The sequence below is a fragment of the Larimichthys crocea genome, chromosome XXIII, assembly GCF_000972845.2.
Source record: "Larimichthys crocea isolate SSNF chromosome XXIII, L_crocea_2.0, whole genome shotgun sequence".
Classification (NCBI taxonomy): Eukaryota; Metazoa; Chordata; class Actinopteri; family Sciaenidae; genus Larimichthys; species Larimichthys crocea.
This window is the reverse complement of record NC_040033.1, coordinates 6,525,266-6,551,351: the sequence shown is the minus strand read 5'-3', so window position 1 is coordinate 6,551,351 and position 26,086 is coordinate 6,525,266. Positions and strand designations below refer to the sequence as shown.

General features: G+C 44.9%; 1 protein-coding gene across 1 annotated transcript in view; it reads left to right on the top strand.

Annotated features, from left to right (window-relative positions):
* gli3 (GLI family zinc finger 3) overlaps positions 1-26,086 on the top strand; it is a 90,154-nt gene that overhangs the window by 41,012 nt on the left and 23,056 nt on the right. Inside the window, exons 4-5 of the mRNA XM_019276251.2 lie at positions 7,780-7,885; positions 24,803-25,008. Coding sequence (XP_019131796.1) covers positions 7,780-7,885; positions 24,803-25,008 — 312 coding nt within the window. The remainder of the gene's footprint in view (positions 1-7,779; positions 7,886-24,802; positions 25,009-26,086) is intronic.

Here is a 26,086-nt window from a genome sequence, read left to right as displayed (position 1 = left end):
TCCAGATGTTGTTGTACTCATAAGACCTAATTTGTCCAGAAGTGGCGACCCCTGTCTGGCCCTGCAGCGCCCGGCAGCTATTTGTCTGATTGCTGTGACACTGGGCTTTGTCTCTGCTCGGTGACACACAGTTTCCTCCATTAGCCCAAATAATGGCCACGTACCTCCAGAGGCACAGACAGACTCTAATGTCTAATGTCTGTATGGGTTTGGTGGAAAAACAGAGGAATAGACTTACAGTACAGGTGGAAATACCATTTTAATGTAAAGTAAACCTTCCAGGCAGCCACCAGTTTCCACTAATTTTAACACATAACAAAATCAGCCTGCAGAGGTAAAACATTTACAACCTGGACATTTTGTTGCCAATTATGAGTCAGTCAAAGATTGAGACTCCAGCGTCGGTTCGCAGACTGCAAGAGACAATACGCAACCCCTTTTTTTCGCAACATGCATGTCTCTGCGCTCAAATCCCAGGTTTTAAACACAGCTAATCGATGCGTCGCTTTTTGGCGTTCTGAAATCCTAGATGTCAGAGCGCCCTTGAATGCACCACTGACGAGAATCTTTAAACAGGCCCCTTATTTTAACCACATTACCATGCGATAATACATAATTTTGACATAAAAATAAAGGTGACAAAATGCTCACCGTGATGGATTACCACTCTTGACCAAGATTAAAGCCTCTGCAAGTTGATATTCATAGCCACACCAAGTGAATTGAGAACAATGGCTTCCTGGAAATGTAATTTTGTGAACAGAATTACATTAAAATGACCGGCTCTGGTCAGTGGCCTCTCGCTATGATTCAAAATTGAGAACTGTATTAGCCTCACAGTCACTATCACACAGCTGCATGCAGTTTTTTTTCCCGTATCACCTGCATAGGGGCCCAGGGAGAAGCTGTGACGGGCTGAGGGTCAGTCTGTCACGGAGTAGCCTGATACAGCCGCGGCAATCATGAACACTGTCACTGATATGACCTTGGCTCATATATAGATGTCGCACTAAGTCCGAATAATTTATCATACATTTTTTTTATGATAACGGTGTTTAAAAAACAGATTGTTTTGAACACATCTTATAATTTCTTCCTTGACCCCAATATTTCGAAATTTGGCCTAAATCCTTCTTGTTTTTTTTGAGTTGCATAAATCACAAAGGGGGATTTAGGAAAAATAAATGTAGCAAAGTCCCGGTGAGTTAACTTGAGGTTTAAATCAACTCCGTTCTCTCTGCGAGGTATCGTCGTTTGGAGAGTAGGAGATATACAGATGTGAGAGATAAAGAGAGAGAAAGAGGAAAGAGGTGTAGCGCAGTGTTCCAGCTACTAAACTGCTGTGTAAATCTCTCCCCAGCTGGGTGGGGAGGAGAGGAGGGTGGAGGCTGGGGTAAGAGAGGGTGCTGGAGTGAGAGGAAGGAGGGGAGAAGGGGCGAGAGCCAACGCATAGCGCTTTGTTCTGCTCCCCAGCTTATCCCAATCTGGAGAAATTCACCAAATGTAGGAGATAGATTGGCGCTCCACAGAGGCCTCGTGAAATAACCTTCACTCCCTGATCCACACTGGGATACAGGGAGGGGGAAAAAGAAGGCGGGAAAAAGGGAAGAAAAATGGGGGTTGGATGGTGCTGGGGGCCCCTGGAAGAGCAGTGTGCGTGCTTAACTCCACTCTGTAGCAAGGCGAGGGTCCTCGAGCTGGCGTGCAATTTGTTAAGATTGACTCGGCTCGGTAAATGTCTTGCAGATGCTGAAGTTCCATTAAGATATTTGTGTGACTTATAGAGGAGGGAAGAGGTAACTGCAAGCTACTTGGAGCGCAGCCTGCATCTTAATCTTCATCACTGTGGTTGCTAAAATCAGTACTTCAAATGGACACACATCTCGCGGGGGATATTCATCTGTGAGAATTTTCGACTTGGAGATAAAGTTTGGCAGGGGGGAATTGTTGCATGTCACACGTATGATGTATTAGTGAAGCCATTATCCTGCACAAAACTTTGTAAACATTGCCACAAAAGATAACCTGCATGTACATTAAGTCCCAGAGCAAATATGCAGAGACTTGTAGCACCGCGAGGAGAGAGGATGGGCACCGACTAACTTGTTCAGTCTAGACAAACAAATTACTTCTGACAGCAAGTAGCAATGGAATGTATACTCCGAACAGTAAGCGTGTTATCGCGCGAAGCTGCTGCAGCTTTTCTTTTTTTTAACCGCTCGCTTTCTCTCTTCTCTCCTCTGTTCTGTGTTTCTCTTCCACCATGTTAATTACTTTTACCCGCAGAGAGACTGTTTGTGTTTAAGGGTGTGAGAGCAATTGAGCAAGAGAGACAGGGAAAGTGGAAAACAGAGGAGAGCGCAGCGGAAGAGGGGGGGAAAAAAAATCTATTGATTTACAGAGGAAAGGCAGAGTGTGATCTGCCAGCCCTACGTATATGATGAATGGCAGGGAGATTGGCAAGGCAACACTTAGCATTCTTCTGTTATTTAACCTCTCCTGCTTGCTTTCTTCTCCCTCGTTCTCACTGCTCCTCTTTGCCTGAATAAAAGGCTTTCTCTGTTCTAGTGCCCGAGCATCATGTACAGTATAGAAGGCTCCGCACAGCAAGAACATTAGGCTAATTTATACAGCGGTAATTAGGCCATTAGACCTGAAACAATCTGGGACCCATAATTAAGCAAAGCGCTGCAAAAGTCAACAGCAACTCCCATTGAGCTTAGCTAAACAGTCTCCGAAAGTGTTATTTACATGTCCAAACAGCTTGAGGTCTTGAGTGTAAGCAAACATGATGAGAGACTGGGTGTAAAGGGATTGATCAGAGGGAAGAAATCGCCTCCGCAAGAGCGCCAGCTTCCAAACTGCCTCCACTGATAGTCTACATGGGGCTTCTCTAGTTTCCCTCCCTCGCCAAGCCCTTGCATTGAGGCTCAGTATCACATTTTTTGGAAAGGAAAGGTAAAAAAAACCCCAAGTCATAGAGTACAAACACACACTGCAACACCCTCAGGTTGTTTTTTAATAAAGTCTAACTCATTTGTTTTCATTTTACGAGGTCGAACTTGACATTTCTGTTTTCTGCGATTGTTAAAATTCGGTACAAATACCGTAAAACTGTTGCGCTTTGATTCTTTACTACTGATATGAAAACCAGATGTTAACAGTTGATGTTTTAGGAAAACAAAAATGGTATGCTGACGGCTTCATTTAACCGGAGCTGCGCTCTACATCAGCGAGAAATGTACCGAATAATGTTTTTTCACGAAATATTGGATTATTTTTTCCATTAGGTCTGTAAAAGATGAGTCCCATGACATGTACAAAGTGTGCCAATGTTCATTTAAAGGGGTCATAAGGTTACATAGTTCAAGACCACAACAGAAAGTATTTCGAGGTGACATCTCCAAGAGTAGGATAAAAAAAAATCAGTAACAAAATCCGCCCAGAACTGCCTTTTTCACTTTATTTCTTGTCATGTACATGTGCTTGTATTCACTCCCGGAAGGAACACGTTACAAGTTGCACACACAAACACACAAACAGACAAAAGTCTGGAGCATCTTTAACACACTCGACGAAGTGTTGCAGAGTTATGGTGTAACTGCGGGCCCCGCTGCAGACGAGCGTGCCTCAGCGGTGAGATCATGAGCGGTGGAGAGAGGTGGCATAATGAAATCTGGCAGTCACAAGCCCGGCACAGGCTTCATATGTTCCACATTAGCAATTCACAAACCTCTGGAGCAGGCCCCAGCAGCCCCCTTTTCTCACTCCGCCTTAGTCGCTTATGACAATCTGTCACTGGCTCTTTGTGCTCTTGCAGCGGAGCGTCGATGAGTAGTGCAGTGTTTATGGAGGAGCGCTCTTCGTCCTCGGCTGCGGATGACACTCTGTTAGAGCAGAGTCAGTGAACCCTCACCAGAGGAGAGGAGGAGCTCAGGTTTAGCAGTCAAGACAATAAACTCACAATGCTGAGTTGACAACAAAAGCGGGAGAATAGAAATTGTTTGTGTATTATCAAAACCCAAATCTGAATTGTGAGTGACAGCGCAGAGTCTCTTAAAGTATCACATCACATACGCTCTAAAGCCCTTTGTGGTAAAACTTCCATTATGAAAGGAGATTAACCAATAAGGATATTGCAAATGATGTGCTTTAGGCTTTATCCTCCTCTTGTCCTCCCCCTTCTTTTGAAATTATTCGAGTGTCCAATAAAGGACAAGGCAATTACTATCCTCTCTTTTAATGAAGGGGAAGCTGGCTTTTGGTCCTGAGCACGGTGTGTTTGCGTTGAATTAGAATTAATGAGCCCGGTCAAAGTTTGCCTGCCTAATTGCCCTTTCATTAAGACCCATTTGTAATCATGTCTTAATGACTTCCATCCCTTCTTCTGAAAGAGTTAAAAAAAATAAAAAATTGAAACCAAAAATGAATTCTGCTGCTGTGCAGAGCTGCGCTGAGGTCATTAAAATGTTTGAGAAGAGTTCTGAAGAGCTAAAGAAAAAAAAAAAGTTCTGTATTTCAAAATATATACTATGCTCTTGAATCCTCGACTTCCAGCATTCGATCGGTTGACATGACTTCTTTTTTAATCCTTCTCGCTTTGCCTGGTTGTGGTTTACCGTGTGCTACCGGGACAAAACCGTCGTGATTACGCCTTCCTAAAGAAATGCTGGAAGCTGCTGTGGTGTGTGGCCGCAGTGGGGAAGGTAAAAATTGTGATGCGTGCGTTTGCCTTCCTATGTGCCTTCCAGCTGTATTCCGTATTAGATGATGAGAATACCCCTGAATATCCAGAAGAGCAGGGGCAATTTAGTCCCGGAGTAAACAGTGAGGAGTCCCTACAGGAAACCCTGGAGATGGATTGCAGGATGGAGTCCCCCCCCCCCTCTCTCTCTTATTTGCCCTCTGTTCTCTGCGACTGTATACATTCCCTCCAGTGACACGGGGCTGTTTGCCTTGCTAATGGAGAGCTGCGCTGGCGTAAAAGAGGTGGCAGGCTCTATTTAGATAGGACCATGGTAAAGTAAACTTCGGAGTTGGATTTAAATAAACCTCAGTGGAACGGTTTGCCATGCGGCAAAAGTAATGGGCCACAGCAAGAGGAGGGGAAAGGAGGGGAAAAGAGTGATGAAGGAGCAAGACTAAAGGGTCCAGTCTAGTCACAAGGCTGTGCTGAATGAAGAGCTCCAGAGACATAAACATAAGGGGGGATCTGGGTAATTCAATAAGGAGTGGTGGTTGTGGGAATGGAGGTGCGTGCTGCAGGGGGAACGGGGTGGAGTCTTTAAAATGATTTCACAGGTTGTAATCTCTACAGTCGTTGCCCAACAGGACAGAGGTTAGAATAAAGTTCCTGCACTGTGGACAGGGATCAGTGAGATTAGAGAACATGAAGCTTTTACTCCCATCGAGCTAGAACACAGCGCATAGACCCCGGTAAACCTGAAGGTTCATTTCCGACTCTGACAGCCGAGGGCCGTCAGCCTCGGAGTGGAGCTGCGGAGTGGTAAACAAAGCAGACTCTGCCCTTGTCTAGCCCTTCTTTTCTATCCCAGCATCCCTTCATCCCTCCCTCCCCGAGCAGCTCTGGAATCAGCCGAGGTGAGCCAAGCCAAAACTGAGTCATCAGGAGGAAACTATCAAACAGACAGAGATGGAGCGGTCAGATACTTGCCAGAGCTGTATGGAGGAGGCTTTTACCACTTATCTCTGCTGTTGCGAAAACAGGATGAAACCCTTGTTTGGTTTCTAGAAGTTTGCCTAAGTTTGTTTTTTTTTGTACTCCTTGAGCACATTAAGCAAAACCTCAATGTTGTCCGCTGGTCCTCTGGGTGATGTTTCAAGGTGTGTTCGGGAACGTTAACCAACAAGAAGTAATTAGAAATTAGAGACCTTTAGTAACTTAACACACCAAGTTGGTTCCCAATTCGGACTTCTGGATTTAAGAGTTGTTTGTAGATTATTTCACTTAATCCCTCAACTGAAGAGCCGAAAAATCCTCGTAGACCTTTTCTACCTCACTGATGAGTTTCTCATCGTTCATTGCAACAACTACAAGACCTCAACAGATGTGCTGTCACCCGACAAGTGATGAAGAAGTCCACATTCAGTAGAAGTGAGCCATGCAAGCATTTTCTGATGCTTAAATGTAGGAAAACAAGGCGTCACCTGTTGCAGGGATGTCTGCCTCTTTGCTACAGGTGTGTGGATCTAAATAATAATTATGTCTTTATGGGTGTTTTAGGGTGCAATCCACCAATTTACACGTCAAAGTCAAACTCTGTGAAAACAGCTGCATAATTTCATCTGAGGCCCTGGAGATTGCTTTTCAAATTGCTAACGTTGCAACACCTGGGTTTCTGGGTTTGAGTTTGGAAGCCCATATTACGTACTGAAAGTCAGAATATTTTGGCCTCTGCTGTTTTTTTTGTGTGTTTTTTTTTGCAAGTCCCCCAAGTTTATTGAAGTGCAACATTAAATCCCTCCAGTGCCTCTTTAAGACTTTCATTCTAATGCTGCAGGATTACAACAACACCAAATTGATCCCCTCTTAAATCGTTGCTGTGTGTTTGGCCTAAGCTGGCAAGCGATCATCCTGATGAATGAGTGAGTGATGAGGTAAGCAGACCTGAGAGGTGCCCTAGCGTTTTGGCATGGACCCACACTTGTTGAGGTGTCGGGCACCCCACTGTTTGGCCATCTGCTCCCCTTGGCACACACTTCCAACTGTTTACAAGCAAAGAAACACATAGCTAGCAGCCTCCGAAGGCTTGCTTTGCGTGAAGGTATGCAGATGTTGACACATGCCTCGCCTCGGGGTGGTGATACACAACTTGGCAACCGGTGTCGGTAACAGGCAATAAAGTGACATGTGTTCTGGAAATGAGATGTGTTCATACGGCATGGGAATGAACAAGTGATTAATTTGTTTCTGCGTGGACCCAGAAAAAGTGTGTTAGTCGCTTGCACTTCCTGCTCTTCTGTGCAAGTTTTAACCCATTTCAGTTTCACAACTCGTCCCTCAGGTAGGCAGCATTGGAGCAAAATTTACACTTGTTATGTTTCGCTTGCCGCGACTTGTCCAAAAATGGATGCACGGTTGCGACACAAAATTCCAGTTTTCAGTTTTTAAAGATTATAGGAGCGTGGAGAGCAGTTGAGGTTAGGAGATGAGCGCGTACACGTGTGAATCCAGTCTGGTGGCAGCACAACAAGTTTCAATTTCAGGGTTAAAAATAGAGAAAAGGCTCGGAAAGCTCATATTATGCAAATGTTTTAATGTTTTATCTTGAGGGGGGGGAGAAAAAAAAAAAAGGATTCTCTTTGGCAGTTGTGACAAAACACTGAAACGGAAAAAAGGATGTTTTTGTTCTCGTTCTTGTACGTCTCATTGCTTGTACTTAAACGTTATCCTTTGTACAAAACCATATTATGCTCGGCGCGGTGAGAAACGTGCCATTTGGCTGCTTTTCCTCCCAGTTATTTATCGCTGTTTATTTTGAGTTGTATCAGCCTCGAGACGTTTACAGAGACTTCCTCGGAGAACATTTTCAGAGCACTGCCGCTTTTGAGTTCATCGGATTTAATGAGGTCCAATTTGGGTGGGTCTGTTGAAAGATAGCCATCAACCACTGCCTTTCATTATAGCTGCTATTTAGATTAGCCGAGGAGGGGAATGACTTCACATGACAATAGGTTTTTAGAGGCAACCGGAGTATTACAAACTGTAAAGAATCACGTCTCATGTGTTGTTTTTTTTTCTCTTTCTCTCTCATACAGCTGCACCGCAGTTCTTCCCCGCCTTCCATCCTCCTGTGCCAATCGACGACAGACATACCCAGGGACGTTACATCTACGAGCCTTCCCCGGTGCCGCCTATTCACGTGTAAGTCTCTTAAACTTGCTCTTAAAAACACAGCCGACCCTACCTGTGAACACATCTGATCAACGCGCAGCACCTCCTTTCTCCTAACGGCGATACCAATCAAGCTCCTTCCGCCCCGTGGGCGTGGAGCATCTTCCTTGTGGGTTTCCGGGGCGTTCTCTCTTTCTCTTTCTGCCTCTCGGGATCAAAGGCCACGGCCCTGTATGTGCGCAACATGATCCGCATGTCAGAGACACGCAAATGAACATGTGTCAGAGACATGGAAATGAGAGCCTGGGAGCATGCGATTCTCATAAGAGCAGTGATCAAGCCTTGTCAAGAGAGGGAAGCAATTCCTGTGCTGACATCTACCCATCTCCTGACACACGAACTGTACACAAGTACCCATCCAATCACACGCACGCACAGGCTATCATATATGAAGTAAGGTGAAAACACAGTGTCATAAGTATTTATAAACGGTGGAACTCTTATTACAGTACTCTCGTATTTCCCTGGAGGGCTTCTGACAGTGCTGACCAGGTCAGCGAAGAACTTCAAAGCATTCCTTCAACTCACTCACTTACATACACTCCTGCACAAATTAGTTTTTTCCCCTTCACTTCTTTCTTTGAGTCAGTCTCTCTGCATCTTCTACGCTCTCCATCATTTGTATTCTTGGCGTCCAAACAGCTCGTACCATGAGGAGATGCCTCATCGTCCTTGTGGCGCTTGTTTCCTACCCCCGCAAGACACGAAGGAAGCGATCACGGCGCGACGAGGACAAATTGGATGGGGCAGCTACTTGGGCCGCATTATGTTTGATATTCTTCATCATTATCAACTCCCCCCCCTTTTCTCCTCCTCAGGAGTCATATCTCTCCCTTGCTGATGTGCCACTAAGCGTAATGAATTTTTTATGTCCCCCCACCTCCGGCCCACCCTACCTCTCCAACCCCTCATCTCCTGCACAGGGGCTGCAGCAGAAGGGGGTGGGGGGGGGGGAGAGAGAGAGGCGAGGAAATAAAAAAAAAGGGAGGTGATTGATGCCCCGTGTCACCGCAAACAAAATGGCAAATATAATTTAGCATTTAGCTTATGCGGAGATAATGGGGCGAACACGCGCCGGCAACACGGGCTCGAACAAACAGCCTGGCTTGTTATCCGTCAGGAGCGCTTTGGTACGATCTGGAGCGCAGGTTAGGGGAGGGGGAGGAAAGAAATGAGGAGGCGGGGGTGGTGGCGTGGTGGTGGAGGGGCAACATGGAGCCGGGGAATTGAATTAAGGGAGAGAAGTTACGCCGGTGTCTTCAGTCACTCTGTCCGGACAGGAGTTATCTGCGCGCTTGGTTTGCTGTCACCGGAGACACGGGCGTGCTCCGCCACGCTACTTATTGCCTGTTTATCCAAACCATTAAGCATAGAGCTGTTTAATATGACACGCTATGCTGAGGGAAACTATTTGTCATTATTATAAGACAGCTGTTTAGTGGCCAGCCTTATTTAAATCAAGTCTGTGAACTCGCTGTCACACGCGTGTTATCTTGTGAACTCGGGAACGTGGGTTTCATGCAGAAAACTACTTCGGAGTCTTTTTTTTTGCAGAGGGGAAAGCAACAATATTGCCTGCTTGATTAAAAAAGCAGCGATGAATTCCTCGGTGAGAAGAAGCGCTCATCAGTCGTGGTATTACAGCTGGGTCCAACCACCTGATGGCAAATTTAGAGTTAATTACACTTCCAGGTTTTTTTGTGCAACTTTAGCCGCAGCCAAACTTTATGACCGTAGCTACAGCCAAAAAGTAAACCTCTCCGAGGAATTAAAAGTGATGCATTCTGCTCGGTAATGTTGCTTGTAGCCAGCCCGAGCAAATAGAGGCAGTCAACGTATAGCTGTCGCTTCAGGGAAATGGAAGGAGGCGGCTTATGGAGAAATATTGAATTGTTTTAAGACAAGTTCTCCTCGGTGAGCAGAATTAATCGTTATTAGCCCTCTCAAAGATATGCCTAAGTACACAGGGACTATTATTGCAGTACTTCCCCATGCAGCCTCTCATTACGGCCTGTAATTACAGTTGGGTTGGCCCCGCGGCGGTTCCATCAATCCAGCCAGCTTCCCCCACCACGCACACAAGCCAGTCACCACTGGGCATCCATGGCCGGAGAAAAAACACCGCAAAAGCCCAGCAGCTTGTTTCTTCTCCGCCACATGTGACACATCCACCATCCATACGTGGCAAATGAACAGAATCATATCCTATTACCGCGAAAGGGCCTAATTGAAACATGTTTATTTATGGCCCCGGTTTTCAGACGAGGAGCGGGGTATTAGCGGGCGCAGCTAACGGGTTCCCGCAATATGAGGCGGTAGAATTAAATTAAAAGCTCATAAAATGAAATATGCTCCGTATTAGCTGTTTGACACTTAATTTGCCTTCAAATGAGCAGAGGAAATCACAAATTAACTGTCCTTTGTTTTTTTTTTTCCTCTTTACCTCACCTCCCCTATTAGGCAAGAGAGAGCGCAATTACAGACAGAGGCTAATCGTTCAGTTTATGAATTCTTGTGGGGAAGGTACCAATGTGCCATTCAATATTAAAGCCTCAGGGTCAGGAGGAGGGGTGGGACTCCCTTCTTGTGGGTGCTTGCTTCACTGAGGGACTCGTATATTCACATGAAAGAACGGAAAGAGTTTCAACAAACCTCGGTTTGAAATGAAACCAACAAACCTCTTTTGAGTTTCCGTAACCTCCCAACTTAACCAAAGCCTGAGTGTTTTGTACTGATCCAAGACCAGCAAAAGTCTTTCCTGCCCTCTTTATGTCTCTGGTCTGGAAACAGCTGACTTCCAGCCTCACCAAAAAAGAGAAAGAGACCTTCCTGCTACAGAGAAGATGCTTCCTGCTTAAATAAACACATTGATCGGTGAAGAGCAGGCTCTCCATGGGAGCTCTGGTCCCCTCTGCCACCACTATTGTGCGGGGGACTGGCTTAATGGGAGTTAGAAGGGGAGGAGGCCGGGGCCAAGAGAAGAGACCGCTCCTTTCATTCCAGCTTTATTGCCTGACCACGGTACACAGCAAAACAAAACAGCCCTCTCATGCGGCTCAGCGCCGGCTCTCGGTCACCCGGAGACCGCTCAGAACAAACAGAGGTATTCGTCACAAGTCAATTATCAGCATCGGAGTTTACTCTGGAGTCCCAGAGTCCTCGTGCTGTGAATGGGGCCACTAAAACAACAAAACATTCTTATGGGATAAGCAATTGACTCGCAGCCTTTAGCGCTGTTACCGTTTGTGGATTTATGAAAGAATTAGTCAGAATGACGGAGTTCATTTGGGAGTTTATAAAGTTTTAAAGCGAGACGAATGCCCTGAGGTTTTACTTTTTTGGACTCGGAGTCTTTAACTTGGCCGTGGATTTATGATGAAATATTTGCACTTTATGAACAATATTAAAACGGGTCTGAGTGCAGAGCTTTTGTTGGAGCATCTAAACTCATGAACAAACGTTTCAAATAACTTAGAACCACAAAGTTTTATTTGGATTTAAATTATCCACGCAAGTTTTCCAAACACCAAAACACAAATGAGTTTATATACAGTATATTTTTATGTATACAAAGAGTGTCTGATGCGAAGGCTGCGGTTTCTTATTAAAGATGTGTTAATAGATTTGGAAAAAAATGCAACAAACCGGAGTTAAAAGATTTTAGATTTTTAAAGAAAAGAAAAGAAAAGCTTCTGTGTGACTCATGAATAAAGTCATGGAGTGTATTTTCTGTCAGTGTGGCGGTGGAGGTGCAGGCGGGGGCTGCTGTGAGGGTGTGTATCCGTGTTCCCAGCCTGTGTGGTTATTTCATTCAGGAGTATGTTTGTTCAGCTGCGGGCCCCGGCCTGACTGGAAGGTATTCCGGAGAGTTGCGGCGTGTCTCTGTCATCACAGCACAGCCTCGGCTCTGAAATGATGATCCAGGAAGGAGTTAATTGACTTAAGGTCTGCGTGAGCTCCAGATGCATCGTTCTGTGGGCAGAGAAAAAAAAAACAGAGTGAATCACCTTGTTAACCTCCAAATTTTATTTTCTGTAGGCACCTGAGAATCTCGCCAATTTCACACTGTTTCCCTGCACGCTTCCTCCCTCGCTCGCTGTCCTCTGCCGTTGGCGTAGAGAGTTTTTTTTTTTTTTTTAAAGATGTGTGCTGTGTTGTTTTGTTATTTACATAAACTGTTGTCAGAGCGCCCAATCTGGGCATAGAGGAGCGGCATGTTGCTTAGCATAAAGACCACGGTCTTATCTCAACACCTCCTTCCAGATAGGATGAGGCAGAGCATTGCAACACACACACACACACACACAAAACACACACACACACACACACACACACACATAATGCAAAACAATAGGAAGACAAAAAGGTGTAGTGTAGCTTGTATGGAGGCTATAGAGGAGAAATGTTTTGTAAGTGTGCCGCTTCATCTATTTATAGTGTGATCTGACTGTGGAGGCCTCGTTTAATAGTTAAAATTAAAGGTCCAGGACATATTTCTGCATCATTTTACTGATTTCTATGTCTGGAATTTGCAACTTTAGAATATTTTTTTATTACTTACAAGCATTTTTATCTTCTCTTTTTATCCTCTGCAGCCAAAAACAACAGGCTTTCCTGACGATTTTGCTCTTATTTTATTATTATTATTATTGTTCCCATTTGAATATCGTCTAGACTAAAACAGAATGTGAAGCGGAGCCATAAATTACATTTAAGAATTAACGATGATTTCCTAATCTCATCTGATCATTTCTGTCCAGATATGGCCGCTGTCACCGAAAAAGCAGGAGAGAGAGAGGCGAAGGCCACTTTTTCATCCGCCTCACAAACTGTCCAAAACCCATTCTGTGTGACTTCATAGGTCACCCCTCCTCTGGTGCAGTCACTTGGTCCCCCGTTTCCTCCCCCCGTCTCTCTCTCTCTCCCCCCTTCTTTAATACTTTCTCTATGGAGTAAGTCAGGGGGACAGGCGGTCACGCAGTAGCTGGCTTCATGATTAATGGTGTTTATTCTTGACAGAAGGCTCCTTTATTTATCTGCATTGCAGTTTCACTGATACTATCAGTCACCTGAATGAAAAATATTCAGTCATACCAATTTTGCAGTATAATTGAGTAGAGTCACTTCCTTTCAGTCCCCCCCTCCCCACTCCTCGCCTCTCCTCTCCCACTCTATCTGGCAGCCTTATCATCGCCACAGTAATTTTCGCGCCGCGTTGTTTGATATGGAGAGGCTGGCTTTAGCCGTATTTGACATAAAGCCTCTTCAATTTTCACTGGAGAAAAAAAAAAGGAAGGGGGGGGTTGAGAAGAAGAAGAAGAAGAAGAAAGAAAGTTGTGCACCACTCTGTGAAAATGTGCGAAGAGGGGGGAAAGTATCTCTCCCTTTTTTTCTTCTGAGGCAATTTCAGGATTTAGAGAGAAAGGAGATAAATGCCTAAGCAGAAATGTGGGCAGATTGAAGTTACAGTATATCTATTTTTTTTGTAATACACCAGTTTCAGAAGCCTAAATGGCCACAGCGTAGTCTTTTTTTTCTTCTTCTTCTTCTTTCTTATTCAGCCTGTGCACAGGACCATGATATTTTGAAGGCACCTGTGTATTTTGAGAATGATGGATCCAGCAGGTTGGGGGGAAAGACAGAGAGAGAGACGGAGAGAGAGAGAGAAAAAAAAGAGTTTGGCACAGCAGATATTTGACAAGGCCTGTAAAGGTTTTAGGGTTGAGTCATTACCCGTGGAGATCTGTTAAGACATGTTCCAAAACTCTACTTACCAGGCTAGGATTACCTACGCCGGGTGCTGCTCCTGCTGCTGCTGCTGCGTGTATATTTGTATTTGTCCCAGGTTATTAAATATATCATGCATTTTTAATGTTTTTTTGCTCCTTGCTAAATGGTTTATGACTGATCTCGCACGTCTTAACGGCGAATAGTTGAAAGGAGAAAAAGAATTCGGACTATTTCCTTACGTGACACTTTGTCTTCATACAAATCAAATCTGATTATTCTTCATGCTTTGTCATCTCTTCTGTTAGTCCTCAGTTAAATTAAATTTAGGGTCCATTATAACTATCTTTGAAAAAAAAAAAAGGTAAGTTTTTGACAAAAAAAAAAAAAAAGGGGGGGATACATTAATCTCCAACACGAGCCCTGTGTGAATTTGCACATGTAACACATTAGTGGATTTGATTCTCTCTGCACAAGTCATTTGCCCCCCTCTTCATGTTTGAGATCTCAATTTGTAGCTCTCCCATGGAGCACAATGGAAAACCAGGTCTGAGGGGAAGAGATAACAGGCAGGTGCCAACAGCTCTGCGCTAATGTGTGTGAGCTTGTGTGGGTACGTGTGTACACACACACACACACACACACACACACACACACACACACACACCGTTTGAAATACTTCCTCGTCAGTGTCAGTTGATTTATTTCATTGCCATTTTTTTTTTTTTTTTGCAGTTGTTCACTTTTTATTTTTTTGCTCTTAAATATGAGACATATATGAGCAAAAACATGCATTTAAATACAGGCTCCATTTTTTTTTTATCTCATGCATTTAATAATTTATAGTTTGCAAAATAACTGTGTCATTAAAACAATTAAAATAATTAGAATATGCATTATAAATATGGCTTCAGTTAATCTGATTGTTATTTTGGAGCCAGACTGTTTTTAAGATTTTAAAAATGTATGAGCCGTAAATCGATTATGCAAAATGTCAATCGACTAATTAATTATTTATCTCTCCTGGACAGCGACACTAAACTTAAATGACGCCTGATCTGTATGATGTGTTCCATTCATAAAGAGCACATCAGGAACAGCTTACAGTCTTTAGTGGCTTTGGTGGGAACTTACTTGATGGGTGTGGCAGACTGTCACTTTTATGAGCCGTGCCGGTTCTTAATTGGCTTTGTAAAAGAAGACCCTCCTCTCATTGGCAAGGAGCTATTAGAGAACAGCGGTGACTGTCAAGATATTACGCAGCGCTGGCAACACGCCACCTCACATCGTCTCCGCAACCTCAGGCAGCCGCTGTCCTGACGTCTGCTTCTCCTCACAAATAGTAGTTTAAAGAAAGAGAGAAAGCGAAAAAAAAGTGCCTCTGGCTTTAAGGGAGCTGTCGCTTTTACCTCAATGCGATTGGAGGAAATGCTGATTTTTTTTTTTCTTTTAGAAAGGAAATATTTTGCACCTTACCTAATGCACCATAATCAATTTTTAGCTCTAGACGTTTAAGAAATCGAGAGTCAGTTTTCAGCTCCTTTTTTTAGCCCGTGCCCTGCAGACGTCATGCTGTAGCAGTGCAGAAATGTGGAATTTCCATTACTCTGATCTCTGGGCTGTGGGCTCCAGACCCCACGATCCCACTCTGGGGGCCAGTTACAGCAAGTAACGAGACCAGGGGAACAGGGTCATAAATCCTCTCCAACGCTCCTCATTTTCCATCCTCCCTCCGTCCCTCCCTTCCTTTCCTCTCTCCCTCCCTCTCTCTCTCTCTCACTTCCATCTTTCCCAGTCAAAGCCTTCAATACGTGATTTATGAAACTGAAATGCAACAATGTGAAATATTACCGCATGTTTTTAAAAAACGCCTTTAGTGCGGCTTAAGTCCCTGCTAAAGACCATTTACAGTTTTAATGTAAGAGGAAATGAGTTCATCGCCTCCCTCGCAGCTTCTGCGCCTCCCTTTTCTCTTTCTCCTCTTTTTGTTTATCTTCCAAATCGCAGAAAATTTCACTCCCCTCGCGCTCTCTCTCTCTCTCTCCACCAATGAAAATTAATTCATATCGCATAAAGCGGTTTCTATTCTCTCAGCCCTTCGTTATCGCCCTTATCAGATGCGGTGTCCATTACATCTGATAGCGTGATAGAGGACTAGTTTGGTCTAATAATGTTGTTTGGAGTTTGCAATGAGCCTAAAAGAAGCCCTTTGCTACTTCTGTCTCCCATGATACTTGACTTTATTTTATGTTATGTTTTTTCGGGGGCGTACGGGGTCAGCTTGTGAAGTCTTTTTTTTTTTTCTTCTTCCCCCTGATGATGAACGTCCGGCGGGAGCTGCAAAAATATGCTCACTCATGCGCACAGCTGCAGGGTGACTGCACTTATAAGAATGCAGCGAGCTTTTTTTTTCTCGCATGTCCATCTTCTCTTTTCTGACACATGCGGTGTTTTTACTGCATTAGGAATGAACGTTTATTTCAAGGGATTAAATAAAGCTGGGAAACTTGCACGCCGAGCCAAAGTCGGGGAAAAGTAAATGCTTCCCGAAGCAGACTTATTAGGAATCCCCTCCCGTTCATATCAGTTTTGTGTCACTCATGTTGCAGTTCTGTGAAACATCCTCCTTTGGGTATATCCAAAATTTACACAGGTCTGTGTTTAAGCCTCCCAAAGCTTCATACAAGCCTGAGCTTGGCACCACCACGCACTCAGCCCCTTCATGATTAAATATCAAGGAACTCCACTTGACATTTTATTAGTCCAACAAGATGGATGAAATGGCTAGAATAAAGTAGGCTGTGTCTGTTCACTTTCCCACCAGCACTTGCCTTTCTTCTGTCCAGATTTTCTTTCCTTCCCCTCCTCTACAAGAAGTGTGTATTAGGAAAACGTGATGGATTTCATTCAGCGCCAAGAAGGAAACATATATTTTTGTGTCTTGTACCTGATGCTCCTGCTCTCCCCTCCCTCCGTGTCTTCAGCTCTCCCTCCTCTTCCACCCGACCCCCCCTATATATTTTTTCTCCTCTTTCTCCTTCTTCTGTTGTTCTACCTCAGATCTCTGTCTGAAGGATTAACCATCTCCAGCAGTGTGTCTCTGCTGTCTTGTAGCGCTGTGTATTGTTTGTGATTTGCTCAGGCCCATCCGTGCGGCTGCTCATTTCAGCAGCCCAGCGTGACGCGATGAATCGAAGGAGGGAGGGTGGGGATCCACGCCGCTACCTCGCAGCCCTGGGCCACACTCATTCACACTCACCTCACCTGAGATGGGCTGCACACACACACACACACACACACACAGGGTCGCTCATTACCTGACTTGTCGGGGTAGCAGAGGCGGTAGGGTGTGGAACCCGAACCCCTGTTTAGCTGCAGGCGTCAGCTGAGTTTTTGTGTAAAAAGGCATCAGGGCCATCGAGACATTACTTGAGAGGAAAAAGAAAGATAGATGTGCTTCCTCCTTGTTTTCAGAAGTTTAACACTTCAACCCCCAGGAGTCCCCCTCCTGTCTTCTCTCTAGCCCGGGGCATGCCAGAGGAAGTCAAAACACTCAGCGAGAGCAGAGCTAATTCCACCTGTGCTTGCTTTTGGGAAAAAAAAAGAAAAAGAAAAGGAAAAGTAATTTGCAGCGAGTGGAGATGAAAGAGGAACGCTTCATGCAAAACAATTGTTCTTAATTGTTCAGAATCATAAAATGGGGGGGGAAGAAGGGAACAAGAAAAAGTCTGGTGTTTGTTCCCTGATTCCAGCCCCCACTTTTAAAATTACAGGGGGGGGAAAAAGGGCAAGGCTCATTTTGTGTAATTTCACTTTCATGTTTTTCGTTTTTTCCTCCTATATACTCTGTTGATTTGTTTTGGTAGACATTCTTATCTCAATGGCTGAAAATTACATTTAATTGCAGCGTGGAAAAAAAAAAAAGGTTTTTGAAACAGCCTGTGGAAAAAAAAGAGAGAGAGAGAGAGAAAACCAAGCAGTGTGGAGAAGTCAAATAAACTTAATCTGTTGTGTTTGGTTATAAGCAAGTGTTTATTACTTTTTATAAATAATCCGCTGGCTGAAGTGTAAGGAGGGCCGTGGAGTGTTTTTCATGTGTGACACACCTTGAGCGGGTTCGTGACTCCTCAAGAGTTCACGCAGCCAGCAGTTTAAAACCAAATCCTCCGACACCTGGACCCGGGTGTTATGACTTGAGCTTGTCACACTCACTGACTCCTGTTGATAAACATATGTTATCAGTGCGGCGGCGTGGAAATGATACGTGCCTACGGGGATGTACTGCATGACGAGTGTGCATGCGTGCTCGTTCTGCTGCTTATATCTAGACAATGTGAGTGTGACCGAAACACCGAGGGGGAGGAGATGGAGAAACTAAAGGAGAGGGCTGGGTATTCAACTGGACAGCGAGTGTGTGTGTGTGTGTGTGTGTGAACTGACAGTGTGCAGTATATGGGAATGTCTGGCACGCCTCCAAGAGGTATCCCACAGAGAGGGAATCCTGCTTGATGTGACCATGAATAGAAAGCCATCCCCACCCTCCTGAACCCACCCAGGCCTTTGATGTCAGGGGGTCACACAGAGCCCTCGCAGCTCCGGGGGTACATAGTTAGCCCGAATGCCTGGCAACCTCACCATGCCATGCCAGGCCAACGGTCTGCACCGCCCTCGCAAGAGGAGGAGGAGGAGGAGGAGGAAACTCAGATTACATGGCGACAAAGTATGAGAAAATGCTAAAAGGCCTTCGTTTATAACTGAAATATATCAAATGAGTTCTTGGAATTGCCAAAAATGATCTTAAATATGAGCAGCCAGGGAAAGTTGGATCAGATCTCTACAACACTTGATCAGTTAAGATGACTTTGAGCACGACTCTGACCCACTTTGTACTTGTTTTGGTTGGTCCTAAAAGGGTGAAAGCCTGAAATATAATAACTGCACCTCCGCGTCCCTTCAAGAAGACATTTTGTGTTTAACATTTTCGGTCAGTGCTGTTTCTTAGGACTGTTTTCCTACAATAAAACGCCAAGACCAAATGTAGCTATAGGCTATAAACTGCGCCGTAGCTGCCGTGCCACCATTTACATGTCAGGCTGTTGTTGTTGGAGATACTATGTGGGAACTGCAAGAACTCTCATTGTTCTGCTTTGACCACCATCTCCACTGCAAACCCTACACTACTGTGCATGAAACAATGTACTGTAAATACGGCCCTGTATAGCCGAAGACTGTAAACAGAGTTATGCGGGGACTATAATTAAAGTACCTTAATGTACATCTATCTAGTGTTGGTGGTGCTAACACTGGGTGGTGTCTATTGCTGTAACTGCTGTTAACCATAAATCCAACTGTCAAGCTCAGCTTTTAAGATCGTCAGCATGGATGACGGATCCAAGTCCGTACATCCTTGAAAGCTCTGGAACAAGTAGGCCAACCTCAGCAGGTAATTTTTGGCGCTGTTCGCGTCGACAACCTTGACCAAATCAGAAACATAACACAAAAAAAAATACGTCAATGGTAACTCCTGTATTGCATGACAGCCAATATTGGAAACACAAAATAATAAATAAGAGCCGAGTCAAACGCTAAAGAAGGTTGGCTCCTTAACGTTGCCGGCAAGCAGACGTGCGTCAGTCATGCTCCTGAAAGATTTATGACATGACAATCATATGTCAGCATTTTTGGAAATCTTTATTCACCATCTGCATCGCACAGTGTATCCGCAAGAAGTATTTTCAACAAAGCTCCATGTCAGGGTGTAGAAAATGTTGGCTCAGGATGGAAAAATGTCGTTTTTTTTTTAATCTATCCACCTTTTGTGGGGACAAACTGGATCTGAAAGTAAAATTCAGTTTTAACGGCCGCTGTAATTGCCATTACTAATGTGGAAAATGAGGTCATTGGAATGTGCCTCAACTTAATGAAGACTTTCCCCTTCGAATCATTAGGAGCCCAGAATATGTCTTCCTCTGTTTGTGCCTGTCTCTCAGTCTCCTTCTGTCTGTCTCTCTTTCCCTCTTGTCTCAGCTCCCTTTCCTCTCTCCTTGGGTCTCAGCTGGCTCTGTTCCTGTGGCCCTTTGATCTCAGTGAAAGGGTTTGGAGCTTTAAAGTGCTTCTGTTTCCGCTGTCAGGAGCCCCTCTCTTCCTCCTCTCTGGTTTAGGCTTTCAGAGAGCGGTGGCAGCCTTGTGCTGTGGCTGGGTGGGTCAGGTGGTTGGAGGGGGGGTGCGGGTGGGCAGACGGGCGGGTGCGCCGGGGGTTTCTATGAGGTGGTGAGATTGAGGTGAAGTTGGAGAGGGGGGGATTGGTGTGTGTGTGTGTGTGTGATGCTGTCAGCCTCGGTCAGGAGAGGACTTGACTGATGGCAGTTCCCTCCAAAACTCCAGTTCCCACCTCACTCAGCCCCTTGTGGCCACAGGTGGCTACATGGGTTTAACTGGCACCCATGTATTTTTCAACTACTTCTTCTTCCTGTATATTTCATACATATTAAACATGTGTTTATATCCTTTTAATACAAAATCATCACCTTGAAATAGAGTGCAACCTTGCTGCAATTGCACAAGTTTGTCAACCAAGGACTTCACCTTTGACAATAAAAGGTTTTGCATTTGGAAATGTTGTTATCAGCAATGAAAGTATAAAACCGAAGTTGCCATTCATAGTAGTGACTTTTATTTGTGTCACACAAAGTACAGAGTATCACACGATGCAGCATCACCCAACGAAGCACTGCAATGGCCAATCAAATACGTGAAAATCCACGATCCTGCTAGATTTTGTAGCATGAGTGCTGTATATTTCTACCGTTCCACCTCACGATCGTCAATATGAAAGATGAGATGACTCCAGATCAGTAAAAATCCATCTTTATGATATTTGCAGCATTTTGGCGTCTGAGAAACATCCAAACACGTTAATCTGCAAATTCAAACTGGACTTCCTCGATCATTTTTAATCATCTCAGTAAAGCTGAGTAAGTAAAATACTCCGACCCTGCCGCAATTCTGTTTGTGTCCTGCATGCAGGTTCCACTACCTGAGGTATGGATTCATATGTCCACCATTTTCTGGAGTAATGGTCCATAAATTAGTCATAAAATAGTGAAAATCATTAACAACTCATAATCTTAATAATAGAGCCAATGTTGGGTCTGTTTGGTATCGTGACTCTCAGCTTCTATGTTTCCTATTTTTCTAATCTCCTTCAGCACTTATGAATGAAAAAAAAAAAAGATGCTCTATGAACATTCACAGTTGCAGGATTATTGGATTTGGACTCGGCAATTTCCTGTGCCCTTCTGCGAAGCACACATCAAGAAATTTTTGATTTTATTTCAATTCGCAAACCATTTCATGCTCGAGCTAAAAGTATTTCGAAAAAGCCCGGTTCCTGTTTTAGCAGACCGCTGTGTCAATACCACCCGGTCTAACTGCTGCGCCACAATGATACCTTCTGTCCAAAGTGAAGTCATCAGCCTTCACCGCGACTGTGTTTTCGACTGCAGCCTTCACCCGAAAAAATTATTAGTGTTGATATAACCTTGTTCCAAACAAAGATTCAAGGTCTGTTTACATGAACACACACCCCTCCGTGAAACCTCAAAATCTTTTGGGGGCATATTTACACTTGGCAAGTGTGTATTCATCCGGTGAAATAAGATGACAGTTTAAAAATCCACAGACCGCCTCGTGTAAACATGCGATGTCTTAAAGAGGCGCTGGCTGGTTTAAGCGAGGCCACGTGAGAGGAAATGGCTTCCATATGTCAGGAGCTCGGTCTTTCCTCGTGCCCTGTTTGCAGGATGTCGTCTTCGAGGGTTAATAGGGATTCTAAAAACCCGGCGAAGGGAGGTAGAGGAGCGAAGGAAAAGTTTTCTCTCTGCTAAGGCAGAGGAACCTGCGAAACCCCGCGGTACAGCTTTGATGTAAATCTTAAATCAGGTGTAACTAAGACGCTACTTCTCTGGCACACACACCTCACTGGAAACATCGGCACACACACAGTGCGAACATTCCTACGCACACTGCGCGTTGTCGGATTACTTCCCTTCGTCATGTTGATTAATGCATACTGGCAGATGCTAAGACGATCACGACCCTGCAGAGGATCGGACACTCTCTTGCTTTCTTCTCTCCATAGTATAGACACCCCGCACTCCTCCGAACCATCCATCTCTCTCCTGTCCTCCTCAAATCCCCTCACACCTGGCTCCGCACCCCATGAGACCTCCTTTTTCTCTCCTCCTTCTACAACCCCCTCCCCTCCCATTTCACCTAACTCTTCCATGTCCACCCTCCCGATTCATAGTCCATATCTCCACACACTCCCTCCATCTCCTCCTCCTCCCGACTACTGTTTATACTCCAACTGTCTTCCCTCCCTCTCTGCACACCTCCCCTCTCTCTCCCTCTCTTCACCTCTCAACAGGCTGAATAATAACTCCCCGTGCCACCGCCATCTTCCCACCCGATCAACATGTGTGCTCTCTCTTTTTCTTTTTTTTTTTTTTTGGTTTTCTGACCGCCGCTTCTCTCCAGGTACACCTCGGCCCTTCCTAGTTAGGGCTCTGTTCTTATTCGCTGAGTTAATTGGAAAAACAAGGCAGAGCGCAGGCATTTTGCCAGGGTCAGTGTAGGGAGATGTAGCCAATGCATGACAGGGTTAATCAGTGTCATGGCAGCCAGAGTGGGTGTCTGGCTCTCGTCAAACAGGCATGTGGTGGGCCAGACGACAAGGTTTTTTTTTTTACTTTTCCCTCTGGGATCTAATTTCTATGTTGAAAATGTTTAAAATGTCACGTGTAGCCACAGAAATATTTGTCCCATGTACTGTGCCATTAAAAGGACCCTTGTAAATCTGCGAATTCGGGATTTTTTAGGGTGTTTTGGAGACAGGATAGGGGGTCATAAGACATGCAGCAAAGGGCCTTAGGCTGGCATCGAACCCAGGCACTCAGGGTGCGTGCGATGGGGAAGGCGCCCCATCATTTCAGGATGTTAAAGATGTGATTAAAACATTTCTGTTTCCTCTTGTGTCATCGGTGACAAAGCAGGTTTTTCAGCCACATGCTCTTCTCTGTGTGTGTGTGTGTGTGTGTGTGTGTGTGTGTGTGTGTGTGTGTGTGTGTGAGAGAGATGCACGGTCAGCCATGGCACATCAAAGTGAGCGTCAGTCTGCAGCTGTGTTGTGATCTGTGTAAATGAGGCGTGTAATGGTGGCGTGCAGGCACATGACTTGCTTATCGTAAACACGCTCTTTTCACGCACACACACACACACACACACACACACACACACCTGTTTGGATGTGCACAGTTGCCCTCAGCATGGCCTGCGAGGTGCGGCGGTAGGAGGAAGTAAAACAATTTCTCATGAATCTTTTGACAGGAGACGTGCAGAAACGCACCAATCGAATGGAGGAGGACCATTGTGTTGCAGTGTCGGATGGATCCCTTAATCTGTCACCTTTACACACTTTAACAATGAGTCTTCCCCCCCCTCCCTCCCTCCCTCTTGAGAGTGCTGTTGTCTTTCTTCACCATACACCTGCTTCAGCATCACTGAGACATGTTGTCACACACTTGAACGCGGTGAAAGCCTTTAAAATCGTCCCATAGGCCCCTCTGGGCTCATTACAGAAAGACAAAGTTTGTGTGTGTGAATGCTTGTGTACACATACAGTATGTCTGTCTGTCTGTGTGTGTGTGTTTCTGTGTCTGTCCACGAGTGTGTGTGTGTGTGTGTGTGTGTGTTGTTTCCGCTCCTCAGTGCTCATTATTTGCCCTGGCCTGAGCTCTTTCATTAAGGGGGTTGTGAAGTGGAGGGACAGAGAGGCCGGTAGGGGATCAGGGGAAGGGGCGGAGGTCGTAATTGGGCTGTTCCGCTCCCCTGGCCTTGCTCAAGGTCACTGAGAAACAAACTCCAGGCCAGGTCTCTCACTCTTTCTTCCCCTTTTCTCTCGTCTTTTCCCACCCTTTTTTTCCATATCTCCTCCTCCACCTCCCTCCATAAAACCCCCTCCCTCCCTCCCTTCGCTCATCCTCTCCTTCTCCTGGGGTCTTTTGTCACAGTAGACTGGTCCACTGGGGAGCCGCAGAGAAGTGGAGGGGCTAATTCAGTCTAATCTCTTAGCCTGTTAATGTCTGGCTGATATGTGGATTTCTCCACATCCTCAGGGGAAGGCCTTTGTGGTGAAGGCCATCATTATGAAGGCTCCTAGCCCTCCTAGCCAATTATAAGAAGGGAGACAAATTAGTTCATCTCAAACTTAGCTCCTAAGAAGTTTTTTTCTTGATTGTTCTCAACTTTATTTCACATCTCACGCCACGGAGACAGTTCACAGTAAAGGTTTTTGATTTTAAAAAAGTCTGATAGCGCTCATATTTTCCGTGGTGCATTTTGTGCGAGAGTCGCTGATGGATTTTGTACAACATTGTATCCGTCATGTGCAATTCTGTACACGGTCTTCAGCTCAAGGCCAAGTTTGAAGCCATATGAGTAAAGTGGTGTAGCGTTGCTTGTCTGGCGCTGGCCAGCGGTGAGCTCGGTCTAACGTTTCCCTCTGATTAAGACACAGTGGTGAAAGCTGCCTTTGATCTGAGGAAATGTCTGCGTAGGGAGCAGTTGGAATGCAGCGCTCTCCTCTCTGCCTTGCAGATGGAGGGAGAGAGATAGTGTCACAGTCCATTTGTCTGGCCTTGCCACTGCCAGTCCACCCACGGCAGTAAAATCCGGACGGTCAGAGGATGTCGGGGCCCTAATGAAACGAGCATGTGGAGGCGTCTGGATCGGTGATGTTTACACAATGTTGGTGACATAAAAGATAATTCTTATTCCAACATGTGTGCGACTCGAGATTTATGGTGTGAATGAACTTTTTAAAGTTTATTATGGGAGTCAGAAATCAAAATTCATCAAAATTTACTGTAAACTGCAAAAATGTACCTTCGAATCAAGTCTAGTTTGTTTATTCTGCCCAGTATTTAGACACTTTACAATCTGTACAGCATACAACCTCTTCTATCCTTAGACCCCTAATTCAGTTTGAGAAAAAACACCCCCCAAAAAGCCGCTTTAACTGGAAAAAAAAGGCATTACCATTCTTTTAAAATATGTGTTCATGTTCTGTCTGTATTTTCTTCCCCGTGTCTCTCTCTGCAGGCCTCCTGCACTCGCGGGCAGTCCAGCTTTCTCCGACATCTCCCTCATCCGGATCTCGCCCCAGCGGAACCCCTCTGTGGGGGCGGAGTCGCCCTTTCACCCTCCGCACCCCTACATCAACCCATACATGGACTACATCCGCTCACTTCACAGCAGCCCCTCCATCTCTGTTCTGTCAGCCACCCGGGGCCTCAGTCCTGCAGATGGTGAATAAAATGAAACACACACACAGACGCACAAAGCATATATATATAAATATATATATACACTGTCGCGGCAGAGATGCACACTCAGCACACACATGCACATCTGCACGCCACCCCAGTGGAGCAGAAATGAACGACAAAACCTCAGCAGACCCTTAAAAATGATATTTGAAATTGATTAGTGAGGTTCGATTGCTATTAGGAGGAAATCTCGATTCTCCGTATCAGTTTAATTCCTGTTAGAGATCAGAAGAGGTCAGGTGAGAGGCAACTAGATCCATCTCTATTAAGACCCAGGGGTTGGTGAGATGTTATCCGAGTGAGGGGAGCGGGTGGATGGGAGTATTATGAGTGCGGCGCAATCCGTGTGGGTGGGGGCGCAGGTTGAAGGGAGGCTAATCCTTTTGATCTGTGAGTCATGTCAGAGACCTCTGGAGGATGAATCAGTGAGCGGCAGGGTCACGTACAGTTACAACGCGCACACCGAGGGAGGGTCGGATTCAAGTTCACGGTTGGGGAAGGGGTGGGGCGGTGGGTTTGGTTGGTTGTTATGGTGTCCTACGGGGAGCATTTGTTCCCTGAGAACAGGAAACATTCCTGATGAATTTGGACTGGGAAATCAATTAAAATGGACACCAGAAGCAGTAGGGTTATAAAAACCTGAGTATTGAAAGGGATGAAGACAATTTACACTCTTAATAAACACTTTTACCAGTGCAGTGTTATGTGATGAAAAGGTTGTTGCATTTAAATTTTGTGTTTTTTGTATATTGTGTGTATTTATTTGAACTAATTAGGTCATATATTAATTAGAAATACCTCCCATTTGCTGTTTTTATGTTTGCAAATGTGAGAATTCACCTCTACGTTCAGTTTTATATTATTTAGAGTTGAATATTTTTCAGTTTTGGACTGCTGACGCCGTCGTTTTGGGCTCCAAAAAGCATTTATGGCTTTTTTTTTGGCACTGCAAAACAAAGCTGTGCCAGCCAGATGTAAAAATCAAGTACAGCAAACTTAACAAACAGCAAAGCAAAAAAAAAAAGTAAAACTGCTGCAGTCACCTTGCCATAAAAAG